The sequence below is a fragment of the Mauremys mutica genome, chromosome 7 (assembly GCF_020497125.1).
Source record: "Mauremys mutica isolate MM-2020 ecotype Southern chromosome 7, ASM2049712v1, whole genome shotgun sequence".
Taxonomy (NCBI): domain Eukaryota; kingdom Metazoa; phylum Chordata; order Testudines; family Geoemydidae; genus Mauremys; species Mauremys mutica.
The window spans coordinates 32893256-32917925 of record NC_059078.1 but is presented as its reverse complement, the minus strand read 5'-3'; the positions used below and the strand labels follow the sequence as shown (position 1 = coordinate 32917925).

Below are 24670 nucleotides of genomic sequence, written 5' to 3'. Positions count from 1 at the left end.
GAGTGTGGGAATTGAATGCTTTTGGCTCCCAGATGACCGTGCAAAGTCATCCATAATGCGCTGCTGTTTGGAGCAGTACTGGGCAGGATTAAGGCAGTATAGGCCCATGTCCAGGTTCTGGCACCAGTGTCTGGATTTATGACGATACCAGAGTCTCAACTTCCATTTGTAGAGTCCTGTGCGGATAGAAAATCTGTATCTGCATCCAGTCTGCAAAAATGGTCTGCAGATACCTGTGGATTTGCAGGGCTCTATCCATTTCAAATAAAATGTTTCCAGCCCTTGTGGTTGGGGAGAAAAGTTTGAACATGTAATCTGATGCAACAATGCCTGCTTGAGTCTTCAGTGAGCCTCATCCAGTCACTTCAAGAGCGGGAAATCCCAGGTGTAACCAATGCCATGAGGCTATGTCTACACTAGTGCTTTTGTTGCTATAACTTATGTCACTTGGGTGTAGAAAAAAAAATCCCTTTGAATGACATAAGTTACACTGACAGAAGTGCCGCTGTGAACAGTGCTATGTCGGCGCTGACATAGCTACCGCTGCTTGGTGGGGGTTGTTTAATTATGTCGACAGGAGAGCTCTTCTGTCAGCATAGAGCAGCTACATGGGAGATCTTTTGGCAGCACAGCTGCATCAGTACACCTATGCTGCTGTAAGATCATTAGTTTAGACATGGCCTGAGTCTGTAGAGATCCCAAGACAATTACCTGAGAGAGAGAATTGCTTTGGGTCTAATCAATCCAATGATACTGTCTGCATCTGCAGAAAACCTGAGCCGATTGCTTGGAGCAGTGTAACTGATGCAGTGACTCTGGTTGAGACTACAGGGAGACTGAGCTAATTGCTCCGAGCAGGGGGAACTGCTCTGTGCATCTGAGGGTGGGTGTTAATTACCAGCCCCCAGAAGAGGTGTCTGTGGGGCAGATGCAGTGGGGTCAGCTCCTCCATTCATGCAGACACCCTGGCTGCTGGGCCAAGTGCTGAGGGATCTCTGCCAACAACAAGCCAAGTGGGGATGGGGCCATGATGCGGTGACAGGGCTTTAGGCACAGCCATAGGGTGCTGACCCTGCAGGGGTCCCCAAAGCCCCCCTATAGAAACCACCTATCCCAGAGCTGCCCCCAATAGAAAGTACTTCCCCCAAAACACAGAAACCACCTTCTCTGGAGCTGTGCCCCAAGCCCCTCCCACCATAGACACCACGCTCGGTGCCTCCCCCACCACTAGAAACTGCCATCCGTGCAGCAGGCACCCCCTCCAATAGAAATCACCTCTCCCCCACCCCATAGCAACTGCTTCCTGGAAAGGACTCGACCCATAGCAACCACCTTTCTTCTAGCCAAGCAACCATCACCTCTGGAGTCCCCGCCCCATAGGAACTACCTTCCCCAGAGTGCTTTGCGACTTGCGAGAGCCTGGATATTTCCCACGGTGCCTTGCAGGGGAAACCACACAAAGAGGCCAGGCTGCGCTCTCCCTTCTTAGCTCTCTGCTGTTGCTGCTGCTGCTGGACCCCCCAGCCCCTGTCTGCATCCTCCTCTCGTACCCTGTGGAGAGCCAGGTGAGTGCCCAGAAGGGGCAGCCCCAGAGGGGCCGGGGAAAAAGAGCCAGGCCAGTCCTGGCTGCAGATCACAGGGCCCGGAATAGATCCACTCCCCCCCCCCACACACACACACACTGTGCTGGGGCATCTCTGCCCTACCCCAGTGCCCGGCATCTGCCCCACTGCCTTTGGCTAGCAACACCTATTAGGTCTTACTGTATCTCAGGACTGGGGTGAGGGATCTGTGTGTGAACAGCCTCTGTGCCCCACCCCAGAGGAGACTGCATCCTAGCACTAGGTGATGGATGCCTGAATAAACAGCCCCCGTGCCTTACCCCACTGACGTGTGTATCTCAGCACTGGATGAGAGAGTTCTGTATGAACTGCCCCATCCCAGAGGCAGTTGTATCTTAGTGCCAGGCGAGGGATCCCTGTATGAACAGCCTGTGCACCTCACTCCAGAGATGCCTGCATCTCAGCTTTGGATGAGGGATCTTATGTAAATGCCCCCCTGTGCCGCACTCCAGCAGTGGCTGCATCACTGCTCCGGATGAGGGATCCTGTATAAACAATCCCCATCCCTAAGGCAGCTGCATTTCAGTGAGTGCCATGTGTATACAGTTACCTCCACTGTTTCAAATAAGAAAGCAGGTATGGCCTGTAAAGTCCTTTGGGAGCTGGTTGTATGTGCGCCCAGGCCTGTGGGGATAGTCAAGGTAATTCCCGTGTGCAGTGTTGTTGTAGCTGTGTCGATCCCAGGATATTAGAGAGACAAGGTGGGTGAGGTAATCTTTTATTGAACCAACTAAGAGAGAAGCTTTCGAGCTTACACAGAGCTCTTCTTCAGGTTTGGCCTTAAGCTTGTGTCTCTCAACAATAGTAATTGGTCCAGTAAAAGCTATTGCCTCACCCAGCTTGTCAATTCCTGTCGTGCTGAGGGTGCAAGGACAATGTAATGCTATGGGGTCTCTGGAAAGGGAGTTATTGGGATGTTGTGCATCATGCAGGGTCATTGTCACAGAGATGGCGTGGGCAGCTGGGTGAGGGACCCTGCTGTGAATCAAGAGTTGGGCTAAACCACCTCTGTGAGCACAGATCTTCTCATACAGCAGGTACTTACAGGGACTGATTACATGGGGGAGAGGGGAGGCTGGCACCCCAAAAGATCTAATGAAGGCAGCACAGGCCAGTGGAGAGGGCAGTAGTCTGAGAGTCAGGATTTCTGGGCTCCATTCCCAGCTCTGGGAGAGGAATGGGGTCTAGTGGTTAGAGCAAGGGGAGTTGGGAGCCAGGATTCCTGGGTTGCTTTCTCAGCTGAGGGAGGGGAGTGGGGTCTAGTGGTTAGGGGTAAGGGGGTAGCTGAAAGTCAGAACAACTGGTTTCTATTCCTGGCTTGGCCACTGACTTTGGTCAAGTCCCTTCCCCTCTTGGTGCCTTTGTTTCCCACCCCATCTTTCATATACACACACCGGTGTTTCTCAACCTTCCCAGGTCAGTCACCCCTTAATTGAAATCAACATTTTTTGTGATTTCCCACTCAGCTTTGATATCAAATTAATAGTAAAATCATCTATCACTGACAACAATGCTAACTGTAGATATATAATGCAGTGTTTATTTTGAGAGGTTGATGGAAAATATTTGACCTTGAAGGGTCAAGGTATGTGGGGGAGGGAGTGTGGTGGGAGAGAGATTGTAATAACATTTGCAATGCCTCAGGACCCCTGATTGGCCTTTTGTAGCCTGCCTGGGGGCTGCGAGAAGCACAGATTTACTGTGAGCTCTTTGGGGCGGGGATTGTCTCTTGCTGTGTGTAATGCAGTAGGTTCTGGAGGATCAATTTTTCAGTTGGCCTCAGGGCCTATTATTTTAAATGGACAAGAGGTGGGAAGGAAAATGGGCATTGGGAGGGGAAGGGACTTGCCCAAAGTCAGTGGCAAAGCTGAGATAAAACCCAGGAGTCCTGACTCCCAGTCTCTCCCCTGTTCTAACCACTAGACCCCACTCCTCTCCCCAAGCTAGGCAAGAACCTAGGAGTTCCAGTCCAGTGGCCTGCTTGCTGGACCAGTCTGCCCTTATGACCAGAACCCAAACACTAAAAGTCTATTGAAATTAATCTCCTCTGTCTCACTGACAATGAGCAAAGCCTCCTAAAGCTTTTCTGTCATACACAAATACCCACACACACCCGTGTCTACAGTGCAGCCGCTTAGGGTGGGGCATGGTGTCCTGGAAGGCAACAATCTACTATAAGGTGGGTAGAAGCGACTTCTCACCATGATTTCGCCATCTACCACTTGAAAGCTGATGCTCCAGGGCACTAGGGACCAAGAGAGGTTTGGAGGCCCAATTTCCCCTCATTCAGTGGGATTTTCTATCAGGGGTTTTGACCACAGTGTCCAAGAGCCTGAGTGGTCTGGGCTGATTTCTCCCCAGGCTTCCTTCCTTGTGTTTTCAGAGTGCCCGCACCTGGTTCCTGGACTAGAGTATCTGGAGCGATGGGTATTCCTGGGTTCTGTCCTCAGCTCTGGAAGGGGAGTGGGACCTAGGAGGTTAGAGTAGTAGAGACTAGGAGTTAGAACTCCTGGGTTCCATCTATGGCTCTGGGAAGGGAGTGGAATCTGGTGGGTAGAGCAGGAGTGGGGGGCTGGGAGCCAGGACTCCTGGTTTAGGGTGGGAGGGATAGCTCAGTGCTTTGAGCCTTGGCCTGCTAAACCCAGGGTTGTGAGTTCAATGTTGAGGGGGCCATTTAGGGATCTGGGGCAAAAATCAGTCTGGGGATTGGTCCTGCTTGGAGCAGGGGGTTGGACTAGATGACCTCCTGATGTCCCTTCCAACCCTGCTGTTCTATTCTATGGTTTCTATCCCTGCTCTAATTTGGGAGTGAAGTCTAGTAGGTTAGAGTAGTGGGGATTAGGAGCCAGGACTCCTGAATTCTAGCCCAGCTCTGGGAGAGGAGTGGGGTCTAGTCAGTTACAGTGGAGGAGGGGCTAGGAGCCAAAACTCCTGGGTTTTATTCCCAGCTCACTTGCTGGGTGATTTTGAGCAATCCTTCCCCTCTCTGTGTCCCAGTTCCTCCTCTGTAAAATGGGAACAATAGTGACCTGCTTTTTAAAGAGCTTAGAGATCCTGGGTCAAAAGCACTGTATGAGAGCTGGCTTTTCATTAGTGTTTTGAAAGTGATTTGCAAGAGGATGTGTAACACTTGGCATTGTGCATTTATGGTTTGTTTCCAGTGAACAAACAGCATCACCATGCCACCAAGTACTAAAAAATTCATGAGGCTGGCTTAGAAATCATGAGCATCCTAAAAATGATCTGTACGGGATTCAGCTTTTAAGAACAAAAGTTGCAACTTTCACTCAATCTCCTGCTTCCAGGAGCTGGGCATTTAAGAGAGGCCATGTGATAGATTCACAAATCCCTTAATATCCAGTAGGAGGCAGCAGGTGTTTTCCTCACTCTAATAAATCTCCAGGGGGTTTCCCCAATGCCCCCTCTGGGGAGAAGGAGCTGGGGCTCAGACCATGCAGATGATCCCTTTGCTTGCTCCAAACAGGGCTAACGGCCCCTGACCCAGATGGAACCAGGGGAGGAGTCCAGTGCCCCGGATCCCCAGGGCTCGGAGGAAATGGAGGTCGGAGCAGGTGAGTGACTGGGTCAGTCCATTTGGAAGCTGCCAGTGAGTGAAGCATAATATAGAGCTTAAAAAAGAGAGAATGGAGCCTAATGAGCAGGCACTGGGGTGGGAGCCAGGACTCCTGGGTTCTATCCCCAGCTTTGACCTTGGGCATTTCCCTTTTCCTCCTGATGCTTCTGTTTCTCCTCGCACCCTTCTATTTAGATCGTGAGCTCTTTGGGCCAAGGTCTTTCTCTCATTGTGTGTCTGTGCAGCACCCAATATGACAGGCCCCCGATGTCAGTTGGGTGTGTGTCTGTGCCCCTGCTGCACACAGTTCAACAGGCTCCCGTGATCTTGGGCAGGGGCAGGCTGTGCAGCGCTTAGTGCGACAGGGCCCTGATCTCTGGCCATGCATTATCTGTGCCCTGTTGCCCTCCCTCGTACCCCAGAGCTCTTCTTCCCATACCCAGAGCAACGCTCACCTGCATTCTGCTCTCTTCCGGCAGACGACAGTGCCGCCTGTCTCTCGGAGGAGGAGGATTCCAACCAGGAAGGCCCTGAGATGGTGCCATCCCACAAGATGTGGCCAGGGGTCTCCAAGGGTGACGTCTCGCCCGGCTCCCCATGGGACATGGCTGGCCAGATCCCGGACATTGGGGCACAGGCACCGGATGACTCTGTTGACCTGGAGCAGGGGCTGGAGGAGTTTGGCGACATCATTGTGCACCGGGTGACACAGATGGGTGTGAAGCCGTGCCGCTACATCGAGGGGGGGCGCAGCTACGAGCTGAGCCCCGGGCTGGCCCGCCGGCTGCTGCGGCTCGACGAGAAGCCGTACGAGTGCAACGAGTGTGGCAAGAGCTTCAATCAGAGCTCCAACTTGCACCGGCACCAGCGCACGCACACTGGCGAGCGCCCCTACTGCTGCCCGGCCTGCGGCAAGGCCTTCAGCCGCCGCTCCAATCTGGCACAGCACCAGCGCATCCACACGGGCGAACGCCCCTTCCACTGCGGCGACTGTGGCAAGAGCTTCAGCGAGAGCTCCTACCTGATCCGGCACCAGCGCACCCACACCGGCGAGCGCCCCTACAAGTGCCCAGCCTGCGGCAAGGCCTTCTCCCGCAGCTCCCACCTGGCACGACACCAGCGCACCCACACTGGTGAGCGCCCCTACCTCTGCACCGACTGTGGCAAGCGCTTCGGGCTCAGCTCCGACCTGGCCACGCACCGCCGCACCCACACAGGCGAGAAGCCTTTCCGCTGCACCGAGTGTGGTAAGGCCTTCTCCCGCAGCTCCCACCTGGTGCAGCACCAGCGCACCCACACCGGGGAGCGCCCCTACCGCTGCGCCCAGTGCGGCAAGAGCTTCTGCCATGGCTCCAACCTGCTGCAGCACCAACGCACGCACCGCGGCGAGCGCCCCTACCGGTGCCAGCAGTGCGGCAAGGCCTTCAGCCTCAGCTCCAACCTGATCCGCCACCAGCGCATCCATACGGGCGAGCGCCCCTACCGCTGCACCGACTGCGGGCGCAGCTTCGTGCTGAGCTCTGACCTCCTGCAGCACCACCGCGTGCACACGGGCGAGCGTCCCTACCAGTGCCCTGACTGTGGCAAGGCCTTCTCCCGTGCCGCCCACCTGGCCCAGCACCGCCGCACCCACACAGGCGAGCGCCCCTACCACTGCCAGCACTGCGGCAAGAGCTTCAGCCATGGCTCCAACTTCATCAAGCACCAGAGCACCCACCTGCATGGCTGGCAGCCCTGCTGGCCCCTTAAGGAGGGCGGGGAGGGCCCCCAGGATGATGGGGCCGGCAAGGAGGTGGAGGAGGTGCAGGCACAGCCTTAAAGTGTGGCGGTGCTTGGAGCACAGGACCTGCTACACAGGAGAATCCATCATTGCCAGCCTCCTAGCCAGATCACTTGGATGGAGTGAGAACCTATTAAACATCACAGAACCCTGCCCTGTATAGAACTGGGAACCCACCCCTGGCCTTGAAGCCAGGTGTCCAGGACGGAGTTGTGAACCCGGCCTTGTAGCCAGGTGTCCAGGACGGAGTTGTGAACCCATCCCCAGCCTTGTAGCCAGGTGCCCCGGACAGAGCTGGGAACCTGTTTAATGTTGCAGACCCTACTGTGGCCTGTAAAGCAGCATCACTTAGCACCCACAATGTATCACACATCAGACTATGCTGCAATAGGGTCCATAGCCACCTGGCCCAACTCTCCCAGCCTATCAAGCATCCAGCAACTCAACACTGGCTCCCGCACAGCCTTTTGGGCTTGTTTAAATTGCCCTGGTTTGATGTAAATTGGTTTAGAAGCCAGTTTTTAGGCCCAGTGTAAACACGGTGCCAGTGACCTGCAGGTGAGAGCAGCCAAGCCCTGGTGTGATCCCAGCCATCTGCAAATCCAGCTCCCATCTGTGCCAAGGTGCTGAGTCCAGGATGAGGGTCCCTGCTTTGCCTGGAGGATACTCCAGAGAGTGGAGGACTCAAATCTCACAAAGACCAAGTGAGATTCAGCAGGCAGGAGCCACCCTGGGTCAATTCAGACTAGCAATGAAGGGCAAATGTTTGTCAGGATCGGGGATTCCCCAGCAGGGCAGTGCCCTCTGGGATGGTGGGAGGAATGCCCCATCCCTTGGGGGTGCTACATCCAGGCCAAATGTCTCTAAAGGTTGTGCTCTGGCTCCAGCACCGATCTGGGCTAGGGGCAGGAATGGCTGCAGGTGAACCTCCAGCCTATGTGATACAGGGAGGCAGGCTGGGGGATGGGTACGGTCCCTTCTCTCCTGTTATCTGCAATGGCATTCCCACATGTGCCCAGCTGTACAGAAGGAGGCTCTTGTGAACCAGGGTCTTAGAAGCTGGATCTGGGCCCTTGTGTTTGCAGCATCCCACATAGAATCATAGGACTGGAAGAGACCTCCCCTACACTAATCTTCCTAGCGATCATATTTCCTCCCCTTCTCCCAGGGTTGAGCTTGGTTCACGCTCAAATGAGACACTCACAAGTAAAGCCCAAAGGATTCCCAAGGATGGGGATGGTGCTCCTAGAAAATCCAGCCAGCCAGACACCTCCAGATGAGGTGCTACTAACATCGCCTTCCCCTGGCAGCATCTCCAGCGTGTGGCTACTCCAGAGAAGGCTGCTAGCTTAGAAGCACACTGATGGCTGGGCTGGATGCAGGAATCAGGGGTGAGGTTCTGTGCTATGCGGCAGGTCAGACAGGTGATCACCATAGTGTCTTCTGGCCTTAGGCTGTACACCCTTGTTCTATTCTGTCCTTTAACCCAGTCTGTGCTGCTTCCAACCCTGGTTCCTGTCTCTTGCCCAGTTCTCTGGTATCTCTTGCCAGCACTCTAGCTTCCTCTGGTGATGGAAGAACCCCCCCATTTCTGCATTGTAACACTTCTAGGGAGTGATCCTTAGCTCATCAAGGGCTCCATTATCGCTGAACGATCTCTCTAGAACCACTCCCCTTCTCAGTCTAGTTCTCAAGATGCATGTTGCAAAGATACAGATGACAGTCATTGGCTGTGCTCTTCCAGTCTGGCTTGGGGGATGATCAAATCTACCCCATTTGGAGGAGCTCTGCTCAGAGGCCATTGCTGTTTCCTAAAGGCATCTTGCAAGGTGGGCTTGGGGTTGAACATTAGCAGGATGAGCAGCTTCTGGCCTGTCCCGCAGTGGGAACACTGGGAAGCGTAGCAGACAGCTAACCCAAAACCTCGTGTTGCAGCACTGCCACGGTCGGGGGTGCCGGTAAAACACGTCAGAACATTTCAGTGCAACAGCTTTCCTTAGCTCTGAGCCATCCCATGGAGCAGGCAGACCCAGCACAAACTCCCCTGCCCTCCTAGAATCTCACTCAGTCTGTTGGTTGAACATAAATCTCAAGCCATGATATGTGTCAACCTCCAGCCTGGCTCTTGAGCAGAGCCATCTTCTCTTTTGTGTAGATGAGTTTCAAAGCTGCCAAAGGGATTTGGGTGCCCATGAGAGAGTGGTGTTACCTCTTTGTATGGCATAGGTGAGACTGCCAATGGGACAGCATATCCAGGCCAGGGATTGGAAAAATTGAAAAGGGCTCAGGACAGAGCCATGAGGATGTTTGAAGGGTGGGGAAACGTGCCTTGAGAAGCTCAGCCCGTTTAACTCAGTGATGCCAAGGCTAACGGGTGATTTGATCCCAGTCTGTCCGTCCCTACAGTGGGAGATTTCTGACTCTCAAGGGTGTGGGAATCTCCCAGACACATGCCCACCAGGGCTGGGAGCTGATGCCACACAAATTAACACTGGCAATAAGGGGCAAGTATTTCCCAGGGAGGGGATTCCCCCAGTGGAAGAATTGACCTGCGGGGGGGGGGGAGATTCTCCATTGCTTGGAGTCTTTTAGTCCAGATGGGTTGTCTCTCGAGAAGCAGCACTCTGGCTCAGCCCAAGGGATGACCTGAATGCAAGGACCTCTGCAGGAGATACTAGGTGGGTGCTATGCAGGTGGAACTAGACTATCATAAAATGGCCTTACAATGGGAATGTGGTGCCTAAATGCCAGTGGTGGCTTTGAAAACCCTAGGCCCAGCTTGTGTGTTGGGAAGCAAGGGGCAGGCAAGGTGGGGGAGTTTTCTAGTCCTGCTTCAGTACACTGCCAACCTTGCTGGTTTTCTTCATTACACTTTTGTTACCAAGCAGCATTGTGAAGGCATGACAGTGACTCCACAGCAATGGCTGGAGGTTCTCCCTATGAACCACCTAAACTGCTGTGGGAGCAGTCAAGGAGGATAAGGACATTGCTGACATGCTATGTTCCTTTCCCCCAGCCTTCTGCACAGAGGATGCTGAGAGATAGCTGCTCTTCGGTGGTAACAAAGATATGGTGCTACCAGGGACTGAGGTGTCAAAAGATGCAGTGCTGGAACCAATTTGATAGCAAGACATCCAAGAGTTAACAAGAAAGAAGCAGATGAGATATTTTTGGGAGCATCTCCTTATAAACAGCTGCTCTATGGGATGGTAACAAATTTTGTGTCTATTTAAAAAAGCTTCAGGGAATCTTACTTAATTCCTCACTAAACTGTTTGGAAGAAACACGATCAACAAAGCCCTCAGCACTGGTGGTGGGAAGAGCTCTAACTGACCAGGAAAGTCAGGCTGGGCTCGTGTATTAGACTTCTTGGAGCATGTCTCCAAACTAAATGTCTGAAGGAGAATCAGCTCCTAGCATTCATTTGAACTCACAAAGGCCCTAGCAGCGTCCCTCCCAAGAGTGAAGAAGGTAGAAAGAAGCGGGGAGGGGAGAGAGAGAGAAAAACTTTTGCCATCTACCAGAAACTTGCTAGGACACAGGAAACAATGGGTAGCATTAAATACATGGTCTGCTTTCAGCATGGTGAAAGATTCAGAGCAGAGCCTGCCAGGTTCCACACCAGGCCAGTGTTTGATATAGTTAATGATCAGGAAGTGGGGGGTTAGCAGTGAAATGGCTAAACGTGCAGGTGCAATATGGTGGTCTGTAGACGATGCCAAGTAGTGGCCCACCTTGTGCTTTATCAGTTAGGATGCTGATCTGTGGACATTCGTGGCCTCTTGCTTCCATGCTGTCAGTGACTCAAGAGCAGATCATGCCATTTTTGAGTGTGCTGGTCCCCTGTCATCCACCTGACCCTTCCTAAATAGGTTAAGTCCAGTGATTTTTAACATTCCGATCACGCAAATCATCTCAGCAAGTTTCAGAAATACCCACTGGGGCAAATTATTACTCATTGCCCAATAAACTGCAGTTCCTCTTGTTTATTACCCAGGCTCCTAGCATCGGTGTAGAGGCGATTAAAGAATTGATTTTCTTCGGGTCCCTCGTCTTGTTTCAGTTCGTTCTCGCTAAGTGAGCGCCCCTCTCCCCGCTTGTCACACCAGCGATTAGAAACTGGCTGATACCAACACCGGCGGGGAGCCGGGCCAGCGCGAGCAGGGGTGGGCGGTCCCTGCACCCTGGTGGCGGGGGAGCCGCGGGGGCTGGGAGGTTGCCTCCTGGACGTGCCGTTATGGGGGAGGGGGGCAGTGAACTGGCCCCAGCCGCAGATAACCCGAGGGGTGGGGGGCGGAGCCGCAGGCTGGATACTGGGGCTGGAACCCAGGCGTCCTGGCTCCGGGGTGGGGGTGTCCCTGGAGCTGGCATTTCCCGGGGAGGGGAGGGGCGAGGCCGCCTCAGGGCCTGATTTCCCGCGGCGGGAGTGGGAGGCGGGGTCTGTGCCCAGGAGGGTAGAGCTGCGCCTCGCTTCCGGGCCGGTGCTCCCTGTTCCCGGTTTCGCACAACGTCACTTCCGCCGCGGGACTGGGTCCGGGTGCCCCACATGGAGGCGCTTCCGGGCAGAGGGGGGAGGGGCTGGGACGGAAGCGGCGCTGCAGCAAGGGCGTCCCGAGCGAGCAGCATGGCCCTGAACGCGGCAGGTACCGCCTGGGGGCGGGGCAGGAGAGGCCGGGGATGGGGCAAGGGCTGCCCGCCCCTGGGCAGGGATGCCCTGAGCAGGGGATGGATTTAGGGAGGGGGCAGCTGAGCCTTGGGCTGGGAGCGGGAGTGGGGGCTGGGGAAGCAGAGGAAGGGGCAGCCCTGCAGGAGGTGAGGTTGGGGTTGGGGTGCTTGGGACATAGGGGCTCTAGCAGGGGCTGCGGGGAGGGAGTGTGCTGTCAGGGGGCTGGTTGTGGTGGGAGCTGGCTCCCCAAGTAGTGCTAGAGCCGGTGGCATCTGGCAATGGAGGGAAGGGGGCAACACAGACCCTATTTAACTGTTTCAGCCTAGCTCAGCTTCTCATGGGTGCAGTGGCACTGTCCCTTCTAGATGGGCACAGCTGGCATCACTGCAGATAGGTATGGTGCTGGGTGAGGGATCCCTGTACAAACATCTCCTGGGCCCCATCCCAAAGGTGACTGCATCTCAGTGTCAGGTATGGGGTCCCTGCTCTGACAGCTTGCAAGGATGCTGTGCTCTGCCAACTTCCCATCTCCCCCCTCAGGCAACGATGATGGGAACTGGGAGCCACCTTCAGAGGCAGAGCTGAAGGTGATCCAGGCACGGAGGGAGAGGCAGGATAAGATCAGCAGAGTGATGGGCGACTACCTGCTCAAGGGGTACCGCATGCTGGGGGAGTGCTGCGAAGAGTGTGGGGTACGACCTGTGGCCTGCGTGGGAAGCCCAATAGAGGACACTGTGGGAGCCCCCACCTATCCATCACTAGCTCTGCAGGGAGTGTCCTAGGCCAGCTCTATCTCTTCTAGCCTGGGCTGCTGCCTGAGTGTGCTGGGATCCAGTAGGGACCAGGCTGGGGCCAGCCCTGTCATATGGATGAGCCTGTGGGTCTGATCCACGAGAGGGAGGGGGGAGAGAGAGATACTGGTCTGGATGGGCCCATTGGTCTGATCTGGGAGGTGGGAAGGGTGGGATACTAAGCTAAGTGGGCCCATGGATCTGACTGGGGGGAAAGGGAGACATACTGAGCTGAATGGACCTCAGTGCCCAGTGTGAGTGGGAGTTTCCATCACCCAGCAGTGAGGGGGAGAGTTCCCTCCACCCCCACAGCATGGGATCCTCCCCTTCCCATGTGGACTATTCCACCCACCCACCATTCTACATTGTGTTCCCGCCCCAGAGCAGGATAGGCTGTAGGGGAAGCTGCTCCACCCCAGGGCCATGCAGTCTAGTCCCTCCCTTGCAACAGGGCTCCCAGCCCTCTGGGTGACAATTCCTGGCCACACCTGCTCTCTTTCCTCCCCCTCCTTTTGCTCCCTTTCCATCATCAGAGGCCTGGGGGTGATTCTAGTCCCCCTTTGAGTTAGAGATGGGGAGCAGCACTGCCCCCCCCCATGCTGGGACAGCCCCCTCTTGCATTGCTCTGCCCTGAAGTCCCACACCAGGCTGTCTCTTCCTTACAGACCATCTTGCTTCAAGACAAGCAGAGGAAACTTTACTGCGTGGCCTGCCAGGAGCTCAACTCTGACATCGACAAGGACAACCCGGGTACGGCCCTTCCCAGCGTTGTGCTGTCTGCCAGGGAGGTGTTCGAGTGGCATGGGAATAATGGGGGGATTGGCTGGCTCAGGGGCCACAGAATGGGACATGGGGCCTTTCCCCTCTAGGGGGACCAGCTCTGATCTAGTGCTGGGCACTCCATAGAACCTATGGCATCCGGGAGGTCCCTGCCCCAAAGAGCTCAGACTCTGAGCAGAAACAGGCACCAAGAGGGGAAGGGACTTGCCCAAGGTCAGTGGCAGTGCTGAGAATAGAACCCAGGCAGCCTGGCTCCCAAGTCAGTGCTTCATCGCCTGCCCTCCCTCGTTCAGCTGTGGGGCTCTGGCTGTGCCCTGCGTTGCACACTGCTGACCCCAGAGGCAGCTCTGGGACCTGCAACTCTGACCCCATCTGTCCTCTCTCTCTTTCCAGCCTTGAACGCCCAGGCTGCCCTGTCCCAGGTCCGTGAGCGCCAGCTGGCCTCCACCTCCGAGGAGGCCGCGCCTCTTGGGTACCTCCCAGCCGCCCAGCAGCAGCCCCATGTGCCGCGCCCAGAACACTGTGAGGGGGCGGCCTCGGGACTCCGAGCTGCCGCCACTGCGGCTGCCATACCACAGGCCCGGCCTGCCCCAACGCTTGCCCTGCCTGCTAGCCCCCTGGCTGCAGCAGAGGATGCCATCCTCCAGAAGCTGGGCTGGGCCAGCCAGGAGCTCCAGCACAGCGCCTCCATTGAGCTCAGCCTCCAACTATGCAGCCTCATCCGCTCCTGCGCTGAGTCCTTGAAATGCCTCAAGGAGCTGACCCCACAGTGAGTCGCCCATGTCGGCCCCGGCCGCCACAGGGGCAGTGACCAGGCCTCAGAACACTGACTACACCTGGCACAGCCAGGCCGGGAGGGGGTGAGGATGCCCCCCCAGAGACTCTGTTTCGCCAGCCCCTTTCGGCTGGGCAAATATCCTGTTCTTTGTCTGTAGCTTCTGATAAAAACTCCAAAATCTTGTGAAAGACTCAATCTGATAATTTGGGGTCGGGGTGACCCAAAGCATCAGATGCATGGAGATGCCGGGCTGGATCTGACCTGGAGAGGGGGGATTCTATGCTGGATAGGCCATGGCTCTGATCTGGGGCAGGAGGAGCAGATGGGGCCAGCCCAGTTCTCCTTTGTTCCATTGTCTCTTGGTCTCACCCAGGCAGCTGTGGCAGGGGCCATGGAGCAGGCATCTGCCAGGCCTATTGTGATATTGAGACAACAGCTATGCAGCCAGGATCCCGGTGGACTGGGCTTCCTGCCTGTCATGCCCTGTCCACCCCCCAATGGAACTCGTGGCCAGCTGGATGCTGGAGGAGAGGAGTGGGGGATTCCTGACTGCAGCACAGACAGTACCTGACTCCACTGCCCCAACTCACCACTAGGGGGTAGCTTTGGGGGCTCAGTAGGGGGCACTCTCTAACTGTAGCCAGTACTGGTCCAAATGCCCTAGCATGGTGCTAGGGGATGCTTTGCTGCAGGGAGTGAAGGGGCCTCGGTGGGGCATGCTCCTCTTTGTCAGTGGTCACTAAATAGCCCCCTGGAGTTTCACCAACAGTCGCAGCATCTGTGCCCAAGTCCCTAAATTCTTCCTTGCACTGAAATCCTCCTTCGGTTCCTGTTGGTGGTTTTAAGCAATGAGTGAGGCGGCTGCACCTCAGTACTGGGAGAGGGACTTCTGTGTAAACATCCTTTCCGCCTCACCCTAGAATCAGCCGCTTCTCAGCACCAGGCAAGCTACCCCTATATAAATAGCCCCCACCCCAGAGGCTGCTGCATCTCAGTACCAGGCAGAAGGGATTTCAGGTCAGGCCATTGCCATGCCCAGTGTGCAACCCCCAGGGCCATACACCTTGATCTGCGGCCTGAGATGTGGACATTGATATTGACTAAGATCTGACTGTGAAAATGTCTAGCCCAACTTCACAGTAAAATGGGAACACACCGTTCAACAAGCGTTTTCTCTGCTCTTTGTGATTCCTTAGTGCACATTCCCAGACTGGTTACTAAGGTGAGCCCCCAGCTTCTTTCTGAATTGTTTTGTGACTCACCATTACATATATGTGCCCTCTCCCCAGCACTACAATCCTCATTCTGGCCCAGTATGGAGGAGGTGGGGGGTGGGTGGGAGAGTGAGCTTGCCCTGCAGAATACCCGGAATGATGTGGGACCCCCCACCCCATCGGCCAGACCTCACACACACTGCATATGCAAGGTCGGGGCAGAGTGGCGCACTGTTCAAAAGGCATCCCCCAACCGATACCAAATACAACCGTGTCTAGTTTTATCTTAGTACTGGATGGGGACAAGCCGCCCAAAAAGGGGACTGCCCAGTTCAAAGCCAGATGAGTGGCCTCCCTGCACTGCAATGGTGGCTCCCATCATAGGCGCCGACTCTGTGGGTGCTCTGGGGCTGGAGCACCCATGGAAAAAAATTGGTGGGTGCTCAGCACCCACTGGCAGCTCCCTGCTCCGCCTCCTCGGGAAGCGTACCGCCGCGTCCTGCTTCTCCCCCCTCCCTCCTAGCACTTGCGCCGTGAAACAGATGTTTTGCAGGGGAGGAGGGAGAACGCGGCAGCACTGGGGGAAGAGGCAGGGCTGAGGTGGGGATTTGGGGAAGGGATCTAATAGGGCAGGGGTTCTCAAACTGGGGGTTGAGACCCCTCAGGGGGTCGTGAGGCTATTATGTGGGGGGTTACAAGCTGTCAGCCTCCACTGCAAACCCTGCTTTGCCTCCAGCATTTATAATAGTGTTAAATATATTAAAAAGTGTTTTTAATTTATAGGGGGGGCACACTCGGAGGCTTGCTATGTGAAAGGGGTCACCAGTACAAAAGTTTGGAATCACTGCAATAGGGGCAGGAAGGGGGCGGAGTTAGGTTAAGGACTTTGGGGAAAGGGTTGGAATGGAGGCGGGGAAAGGGTGGAGTCGGGGTGGGGGGGCACAGTCACCCACTGGTGCTGGAGAAAGTTGGCACCTGTGGCTCCCATACCATAGCTGGACTCGGCTCCCTCCTTTGCTCCAGCAGTTGCCACCTGGTGCACAGGGTCGCAGTGCCACTCAGGTGTGGCTGAGCACTGCCCAGACCCCGACTGAGAGCAGGGGAGGCGCTTCAGGCCAGGCGCTACCCAGGCTCTGACTGAGAGTTGGGGGGGCCCCCTTCAGGCAGGTGTTGCCCAGACCACCATGGGGGGGGCATTGGCCTGGGTGCTGCCCAGGCTGAGATTGTGCACCCCTTTGGGCTGGGCACTTTACAGACACAGTGAGAGACAATCCTGCTTCCCAAGAGGTTACAGTCGAAACAACCAAAGCAAGGCTTATATTGCTATGTGACCTGGGAAACGGACCAAGAAACGAAGGGCCAAAGTCACACTGCATGTCAGTGCCAGAGCCAGGGATAGAACCCAGGAGTTCTGACCCCCATCACTGCCCCTGCTCTCACCCCGGAGCTCCCTTCCAGGGTTAGGAATAGAACCCAGGAGTCCTGGCTGTCAGTTGGATGTGGGGGAGGGGGCGGGGGGTGGAGTAGCCCGCTGGATGGGCCCAAGCGTCTGAGCTGAGGAGGAATCGGTTTTTTGGGTTGGGACATGTCCGATCTGCCCCCTCCCCCCAGCCCTGCTGCTAGCTGAGGCCGCTGTTTTTCTCCAGCTAAGCGGCTTTCCCAACCCCACCCCACCCCTAGGCGTCTGGCCAGAGGATTAGCATCCCAGGGCGAGCCTTCCCTGACGATGGGCCCCACCGCAGCCCTGGAAAGAGCCTATTGGTGGAGGCGGAGGGGGGGATCTGATCGCATAGTCCTGTCGCCCCCGCCCTCGGAGGAGCCAGGGCCCTGTTTGCCCTCAGGAAGGGGGCTCTCTGTGCTCCAGCTGCTGTTGCCCCTTTAAGCGCGCGGCAGCCTGCCCCCTTTTGGGAAGGGGGGCCTGGAAGGGACCAGGTGGGGTGTGGTAGCGGCAGGCAGCGCAAACAAAGGGAGACCGGAGCAGGGAGAGCCGGCTTGCGGGCACGGATTAGGGAGCCCATCAGCTGTTGTCAGGCTGCCACGCCCCCTCTGTCCGTCTGTCTCTGAGCGAAGTGCTGCAGGACCTGGGTGGAGATCCGGATTCCGACCTCCCCGGGCCGTTGGGAGTGTGGCTGGCCGGCATCTGCACTCCTCCGCCTGGGAAGTCTTTCTCTGTCCCTTCATCCACTCCGACCCCCCCTCCCTCACCCGGCTCCGCAGAGGGGGGGTTCGGGGCCGGGAGCCCGCGGAACAAAGGGAGCAGGAAGAGACACCAGATGGAAAAATAGAAAGGAAAAAGCGAGCTGGGAAGCGGAGGAGCGCGGGTGGCAGCGGGAGGCGCCTGCGCCGCAGGGACAGGAGGCTTGAAGATGAGCTGCCCTGAGATCCTGGGTTAGCCACGGGCGTTGAGCAGGGGCTCGGAATGATCCGCCCGGCCCTTTCCTAGCCCCCAGGGTGGGGGTGAGGCCAGCATGAACCCCCCCGCCCTGAGCTGCTAGATCAGCCTGGGGCTGCACTAGTCAGGGCGCTGCAGGGGCTGGCTGACAGAGGGGCAATCGTCCCGTTAGAAAGCTGCAGGGGCACAGCCACATTCCTGAGGGCATACGGCCCCTGGCAGGGGCTGCTGGCATCTAGGACGGTCCTATTGGGGCATAGTTAGCACGGTTCTGGCTGTCCCCCATAGACATTGTTTGGGAGCCTAGTAAAAGAGCCCTGTCCCCCACCCCGGAGAGTCAGGCTTTGGAAGGGGACAGAAAGGGAGATTCCTGTATAACCCCGAGTGGCCCAGACGCACCTCTGCCATTGGCTGGGTTTATCTTCCTAGGAGCTCTTTCTTTCTTTCTTTCCTTCCCCATCTCCTGTCCATGATGAACGGCCTCCAGCCACCCCAGGACTGCCTGGGGGGCAATGTATGCTCCATCGAAGGTCTCCCCCCACTTCCCAAGGGCCTCAGTGGGATCCTTAACTCCAGTGGTGGCTCGTGGCGTGAGATCGAGAAAGTGTACAGCAAGAAGACACGGATCCAGGACGACCTGAGCAAGTCACGGGCGGCCTCTGAGAAGCTGCTGCGGAGCAAACCGGCCAATCTGGACTCGGCGCTGGCCATGCTGCGCAAGGAGATGGTAACCGCACCCCTGCCCCCCATAGCACAGCCTCCCCCATGTGGCACAGCCCCTCTCTCCTCCCACGAGATTCCCCCTGCCTCCGATGCTCCCCTTAGCCAGCGTGGGCCAGCTGGAGTCCCTGGGGCAGCAGGCAGTGTGTATATGTGTTTGGGGGAGGGGGAGACTTGCCTCACAGAGCTTGGGACCTTGGCGGGGCTGGGGGATTTCTCCGTGTCTCACTGCAAGTCTCACCATTTTTGATGTTGCTCTGAAGCCCCAGGCAGGGAATTGTGGGAGAGTTGTCAGCTCTCCTTGTTTAGCCCTTGTCCACACCACAAAGCTGTCCTGCTAAAAAAGCTCTGGGCTAAAGAACAGCAGTGCCTGCTAGTGTGGATGCAGCAATAATGGGATAAAGGTGCTAATCCCAGGATAGCTATTCCGGATTGAGAAGGGGACTAAACAAAACTAGGCTAAGGCACCTCTATCCCAGTATAACTGTAGCCACACTAGGTATTGTCCGCCTACAGCTCTATGGGTGTAAAATCACACACACACACCCCAACTGACATGCATGGGTGTAAAATCACACACACACACACACCCTAACTGACATGGTTGCATCCTGACAAACAACAACACTAGCTAGTGTCTAGCTCTCCTTTCCGGGGGAAAAGCTGGAGAATGTGGCACAAGCTACAGCTGTCCCCCCACCCCACCCCACCCCCAGGCTCCAAGGCAGCAGGCAAAGAAATAGGACCCACAATTATGTATTCGGGGGTAGGGGGTGTCTGGCTTACAATTTTTCAACTGCTTGGGGTTGGCATGACTGAATGTGATTGGCACCGGGGTCAAAGTGTCTTTGGTTGTGTTTGTGTCCATGTGCATGTGTAACTTTGTGTTGGTGTCTCTGTGTGTATAGGTGTAGGGAGCGTGTATTGTGTATTGTAAATACCTAGCATGTGGGGGGTGCACACAGGTGCATGTTTGTGTACCTGTGTATGTAGCATTGTGCTGGGTCTGGTCACAAATGCACATGTTTCTGTGTGAATGTCCATGCTGGGTATAAAGTGTGTTCTGTACATACGGGGGACATTCTCTGGCCTGTGCTATACAGGAGGTCAGGCCAGATGATCTAACGGTCCCTTCTGGCCTTGAAATCTATACATCTCTGTGTAATTAGTAGTAGTAATATGAGGTAGAAATGAGGTTGTGAGGGACCTAATGGGGGTTGCCCCATTGATGACAAGTTGAGGGAGGCCAGGCTGCATTGGCATAGACATGTCCAGCGGGCACCCCAGAGGTATATTGGTAGGATGGCCCTTGCAATGATTGTGAATAGAAGATGACCCAGGGGGAAGCCAAAGACTTGTGACATCAGATACATTCAAGGAGGACAGGTCCATCAAAATGGCTATTAGCCAAGATGGTCAGGGATGCAACCCCTCACTCTGGCAGTCAGAAGCTGGGACTGGATGACAGGGGATGGATCACGCTGTAATTGTCCTGTTCTGTTCATTCCATCTGAAACATCTGGCACCAGCCATTGTCGGAAGACAGGACACTGGGCTAGATGGACAATTGGTCTGACCCTTTATGACCATTATGTTCTTATGACATGGACCAGATATAAGCAGAACTTAGAGAGATCAGTTTGCACAACAGCCAGATGTCTGATCATGGGGTTTGGAAGAAGAAGGCTGTAAAGGTCACCGACCCCAAATAGGGAAGTAGCAAGAAGAAAGAAGAGGAAGAGCAGTAGCATCTAGGAGCCCTCATCATGGAGCAGGCCCCCATTGCACTAGGCACTGTACAAACACAGATGAAATCGTGTGCGCACTCACACTGCCATGCTACTGTGAATGTGCACTGTGTTAATAGAATAAGCATGTGTGGTGATAACTGTGTGTACAGGCATTGACACACATTAAATACGTGCACACATGCTCTGAGTGTCTATAGGTATGAGAACACACACACAGCGCAGGTCTCATTCCTCCCAGCGGGTGCAGCAGAGACAGCCACGCTGTTGGTGGGGTGGAATAGCAGGTGGCTCAGGTGTGGATTGAGTCATTGGCTGAGCAGTGGGGCTGCGGGTTGAGATGAGGGGTACCAGGGAGCCATGAGGGGAAACAGACACAAGTGTGACAGACCCTCCCGGTCCCTCTCCCCCCAGGTGGGCCTGCGCCAGCTGGACATGTCCCTCCTGTGCCAGCTGTGGTCGCTGTACGAGTCGATCCAGGAGTACAAGGGGCTGTTCCAGGACATGTCGTCATCCCTGCACTCCGAGGGCTCCTACGCCGCTGAGAATGGCTTCTCTGATGAGGACGATGAGTTTGAGGTGGAGCCGCCGGGCCCTGACGTGCGCAAGGAGACCCCACTGCTGGGCCGGCTCAGTCTGCCTCAGCCCCAGAACTCCCGTGACCAGTGGCTGCAGGACTCCTTCCACATCACCATCTGAACCCCGCAGCCACCACAGCCTCACCACATTTGGACATAGTAGCATGTGTAGCTGGGAGCTCCCTACACCGCCTCCTGTTGGGAGAGGCCAGGGCTGGAGTAGCCTGGCCCTCCCCCTGCAGCCAGGGCTCCTGCCCTGCTCCCTACAGCGCCCCCTGCTGGGAGACACCAGGGTTGGAGTAGCCTGGCCCTTCCCCTGGAGCCAGCACACCTGCCCCGCTCCCTATAGTGCCCCATGCTGGGAGAGGCCAGGGCTACAGTATCTGGGAGCTCCCTCTACAGCCAGCACATCTGCCCTGCTCCCTATAGCGCCCCATGTGGGGAGAGGCTGGGGCAGTGCATTTTCCGGCATTGCTGCGGGTAGGATCATGTTAGCAGTTTTTAGTGCCTCAGCCATGAGCCAAAAATGGCCACTTTTAAGATATTTAAAAAAATAAAACTTAAAAACATTTGACACGTGGGAGGGGGGGACCCAAGCCCTCCTGAAGTGGGAGAGGTGAAATGTAATATATACAGTGTGTCGGGGCTCTAACCTCACCAGAGCTGTGAAATAAATCCTCAGAAACGGACTCGGCCGTGTATTATTCCAGTACCTAGGAGTGAGAGTCAGGACTTGGGAAAATAACTGCTGTGTTTGTATTGGACCCACTGGAATTCTAGTTTGTCCCCCCATTCTCACTGGCCCCACAGAGTAACTGACGCGACCAAGAGTTACCTGCTCCCCGTTCCAATTGCCAGCTGGGCCCATTGGTGACTGCAGGAGGAGAGGGGGATGGAGGACAGAGCCCAGCAGCTGGGGAGGAGGGTGGCATGGGGAGCACAGGGCAAAGGGGGTCATTGAGGGGTCCTGGCACTGGGGGAGGAGGGCAGCATAGGGCGAGCAGCCCAAGGGGAGGGGTCCCAGCAGTGTGGGGGGAACATGGGGAGACAGACTCCAAACCATGGTTTCATCTTTCCTTGTCACAGTGGGATTTGGGGGCTGATCTTGTGGTGTTTGAATGTTCAGGGTTGGTGACACCGTGTTTTCCAGAAAAAAAAAAAACCAACTAGCAGTTGCTCCTGCCCCACCTGCTTGGGAACAGAAGGGGCAGGGGTGTTGAACCTAGGGGGCTCTGTGCACTGCTTAATTTGTAATGAAAGAGATGCCAGGGCTCAAGCAATCCTTTTACTTTCATAACTGACACGGCAAGCCCACAGGTGCGGGGCTAGGAAAGGCCAAGCCCAGAGGTGCCGGGGCTAGGAACGGCCAAGCCCAGAGGCTGAGCCCTGGCAAAAACTGGCTGAGAGAATTCTTGCAGGGACGGTTCATGGCCAGCAGGCGGGGCCATGGGTCTGAATTTCAGCCCCCAGGGAGATGGGCTCATGGCTCCATTAACAGGATGTGGGTGGGTGGGGTGGGGGTCCTATCCCTCCAGGCTCAGGCAGTTTTGGTGTCCCGTCCCCCACCCCCGGCCGATCGCGGGGGCACTGGTGTCCCTGAACCCTCAGTCCCACACTGTGTCCAGCTCTGGTCCGCAGGATCCCCACACACAATGGCCTTGCTGGCCCCACTTCCTCCTATTCTCACCCAGCAGCTCTGGCAGGAAGCCCCCTGCAGGCCTGGGAGGGGAGGGTCAATTCTGTGGGCCTGTTACCCTTAGCCCCTCCCCATCCCACTCCAGGGATGTATTGTCCAGCCGGGCCTGGGCCTGGCTGGACAATACATCCTACTCCAACCCTTCTCCCAGCTGGGGGGCAGCTGAGTGGTCTAAATTATATCAACTCTACAGTTCTGGGAGCAGCATGGGATCTAATGGGTGGGCTAGGAGCCAGGACTCCTGGGTTCTAGTCTCACCTCTAGGAGCGCAGTGGGGGGTTCAGGGTTTCTATTCCCATTTTGCTTATTTTGTTTGCCCCGAATGAGTCCAGAGGCCTCCGCAGGCTCCAGGACTCCCATGGCTGAGTGCCCTTGGCTCACACAGTGCATGGCAAATACCAGTCTGTTCCTCTGCCCTTCCTCCTGTTCCCCCTAGTGTTCACCAGCGTGTTCTACAGCTGCCAATCCCTGCTCTGCTGTCAGCCCCCAGGTTTGTGCCCTCTACATTGGAATGGGGGGTAGAGGCAGACTGGGAAGGGGCTGCTAGTTCTTCCCAAGCTGACAGCCCACCCCCCCTCTCACCCTCCCTTCCCAGCTGGGGTGGGCATGGCTAGAGAAGCCCAGCCCTGATACAGGATTACTCAGTGTTTGGCAAGAGAAATAGGATGACCAGATAGCAAGTGTGAAAAATTGGGACAGGAGGTGGGGGGTAATAGGAGCCTATATAAGAAAAAGCCCCCAAAATCAGGACTGTCCCTATAAAATCGGGACATCTGGTCACCCTAAAGAGAAACCACAATGGAAAGGGCCTGGGTGGGCTTGGGAGTGCATCCCTAGGGCTGTCGGACAGGAGTGACGGGCACTAGCAGGGCTTGGGGGAAGGCCCAAGGCTGGGCTGGCAGAGGGCTGTGGGTCAGGATTGAGGGGCACCGGCAGGGCTGTGGGGAAGGCCCAGGACTGGGGTAGCAGGGGGCTGTGGGACAGGAGTGAGGACCAAGGTGTGACACCCTGGTTCAGATGCAGATTCTGCTGAGTTAACAGTTAGATGGGGGCTGGTGATTCAGCCGCTGACTCAGAGGCAGCTGGTTTTGTATGGGGCAGCGGGGACACAGGGGCTCATAGGGGCACTGCCCCCCCCACTTTGAATGGTCACATCAACCCCTGTGGGTGGGGGGTGGGGAAAGGGCTCATCCCAGATCCAGACCTGTGTTTGGAGCATGGCAGGAGTCCAGAACTGTGGCTCACTGACAAGCAACATGTGACATGCGTGTGGATGCACAGAGGGCACATGAGCTCACCATCAACTGCCCATGGCTGTCCAAACACCCTGGCACATGTGACACACCCAAGTGACAGGCAGACGTGTGGCCACAGGCTTGTGCACCCGCCTGTGGCTGTCCATGAGTAGTCACAGGGGAGCCATGAGGGAGGCCTATGTGCATGTGGCTTGCATGTGTGTGACCCTGCCAGGCAGGGATCCTTGTGCCAATGCTTGTGCTGGTGTGTGCACTTTTGCAGGAGGCCGCATGTGGCAGGAGGCCCCTGCCCGGGGCTGGGGGGAGCTGGCTGCTCTCTGGGCCTGGCAGGATGTTTCTAAATTTGGGGTGGTGAATTTTCCACCCCAGAGCACAGGCGGCTCCGACGCCAGGACCCAGCTCAGCTTACTGGGTATTTATACCCGCTGAGCCTGCGGGCAGCTATGTGAGCAGGGAGGTGGGGGCAGTTCAGTGGGGGAGGGGCAGGGGGGTTGGGATGGGGAAGTTGTGGGGAGGGGGAGGGTCTGTCTCCAGTCTGGTCTTAATTGTGACCCCCAGTTGTGATCCTCCCCCCCCCCCCATACTGTATTACCTCCCCTGCCTTTCCCCCCTCCTGCCGAGGACTGAGATAACCTAGTTCCTCAGGGAAGTAATGGTGTGTTTGGGGGCAGATATTGGGGGGTCCAGAGAAGGGGCATAGGGGTGCAGTGGGAACCTTTTAATCAACCTCCAATCTATTTACCCCTTCTCCGCCCCTACAAAAACTGTGTCCCTCAACTGTGAATCCCTGGGTGTTGGGGGGGGCAGCTGCTGTCCACTCCCAGGCTGCCCCCCATCTGCATCTCCCCCACATCATCAATCCCCCACTCTTCCCGTCCCCCCTCACTACCCCCAGCTACCCCCACTCTTTCCCCATCCCCTCAATTTAGCCCCCCTGCCCTTCTCCCCATCTACCCCCGACTCCTCACCCCCCCATGTACCGCCACCCCCAATGTCAGAGACAACCCCCCCCATCGCCCCAGATGTGCCTGGGCTAAAGCGCCCACCCTGGTGGGTCGCAGCTCCAGTAACGGCC

At 56.2% G+C, this 24670-nt stretch overlaps 3 protein-coding genes across 6 annotated transcripts in view; all 3 read left to right on the top strand.

Annotated features, from left to right (window-relative positions):
- LOC123373814 (zinc finger protein 883-like) overlaps window positions 1–11021 on the top strand; it is a 29391-nt gene extending 18370 nt beyond the window's left edge. Inside the window, exons 1-4 of one of the 4 annotated variants that reach the window (XR_006580865.1) lie at window positions 802–1565; window positions 5107–5194; window positions 5676–8367; window positions 9993–11021. Coding sequence is in view for 3 of the 4 variants with exons in the window: in XM_045022973.1 (XP_044878908.1) it covers window positions 5128–5194; window positions 5676–7015 (1407 nt within the window). In the remaining variant the exon portion in view is untranslated. Of the gene's footprint in view, window positions 1–801; window positions 1566–2166; window positions 2660–5106; window positions 5195–5675 lie in introns of those variants that run through there. The other 3 variants (XM_045022972.1, XM_045022974.1, XM_045022973.1) reach the window with 3 other exon arrangements.
- Window positions 11022–11439: 418 nt separating this feature from the next.
- On the top strand, window positions 11440–14173 carry ZNRD2 (zinc ribbon domain containing 2). The gene is made up of 4 exons (XM_045022721.1): window positions 11440–11619; window positions 12183–12334; window positions 13099–13183; window positions 13607–14173. The coding sequence occupies exons 1-4, from the start codon at window positions 11523–11525 to the stop codon at window positions 13984–13986; spliced, it is 714 nt and encodes a 237-aa protein (XP_044878656.1). The 5' UTR covers window positions 11440–11522; the 3' UTR covers window positions 13987–14173.
- Window positions 14174–16880: 2707 nt separating this feature from the next.
- Window positions 16881–21345, top strand: FAM89B (family with sequence similarity 89 member B). The gene is made up of 2 exons (XM_045022634.1): window positions 16881–18324; window positions 20480–21345. The coding sequence occupies exons 1-2, from the start codon at window positions 18067–18069 to the stop codon at window positions 20762–20764; spliced, it is 543 nt and encodes a 180-aa protein (XP_044878569.1). The 5' UTR covers window positions 16881–18066; the 3' UTR covers window positions 20765–21345.
- The last annotated feature ends 3325 nt before the right edge of the window (window positions 21346–24670 follow it).

Coding starts and splice junctions, on each gene's coding strand:
- ZNRD2 (XM_045022721.1), top strand. CDS start 11,523: ATGGAGGCGCTTCCGGGCAGAGGGGGGAGGGGCTGGGACGGAAGCGGC. Junction 12,335..13,098: donor AGTGCTGCGAAGAGTGTGGG/GTACGACCTGTG, acceptor TCTTCCTTACAG/ACCATCTTGCTTCAAGACAA. Junction 13,184..13,606: donor CATCGACAAGGACAACCCGG/GTACGGCCCTTC, acceptor CTCTCTTTCCAG/CCTTGAACGCCCAGGCTGCC.
- FAM89B (XM_045022634.1), top strand. CDS start 18,067: ATGATGAACGGCCTCCAGCCACCCCAGGACTGCCTGGGGGGCAATGTA. Junction 18,325..20,479: donor CCATGCTGCGCAAGGAGATG/GTAACCGCACCC, acceptor CTCTCCCCCCAG/GTGGGCCTGCGCCAGCTGGA.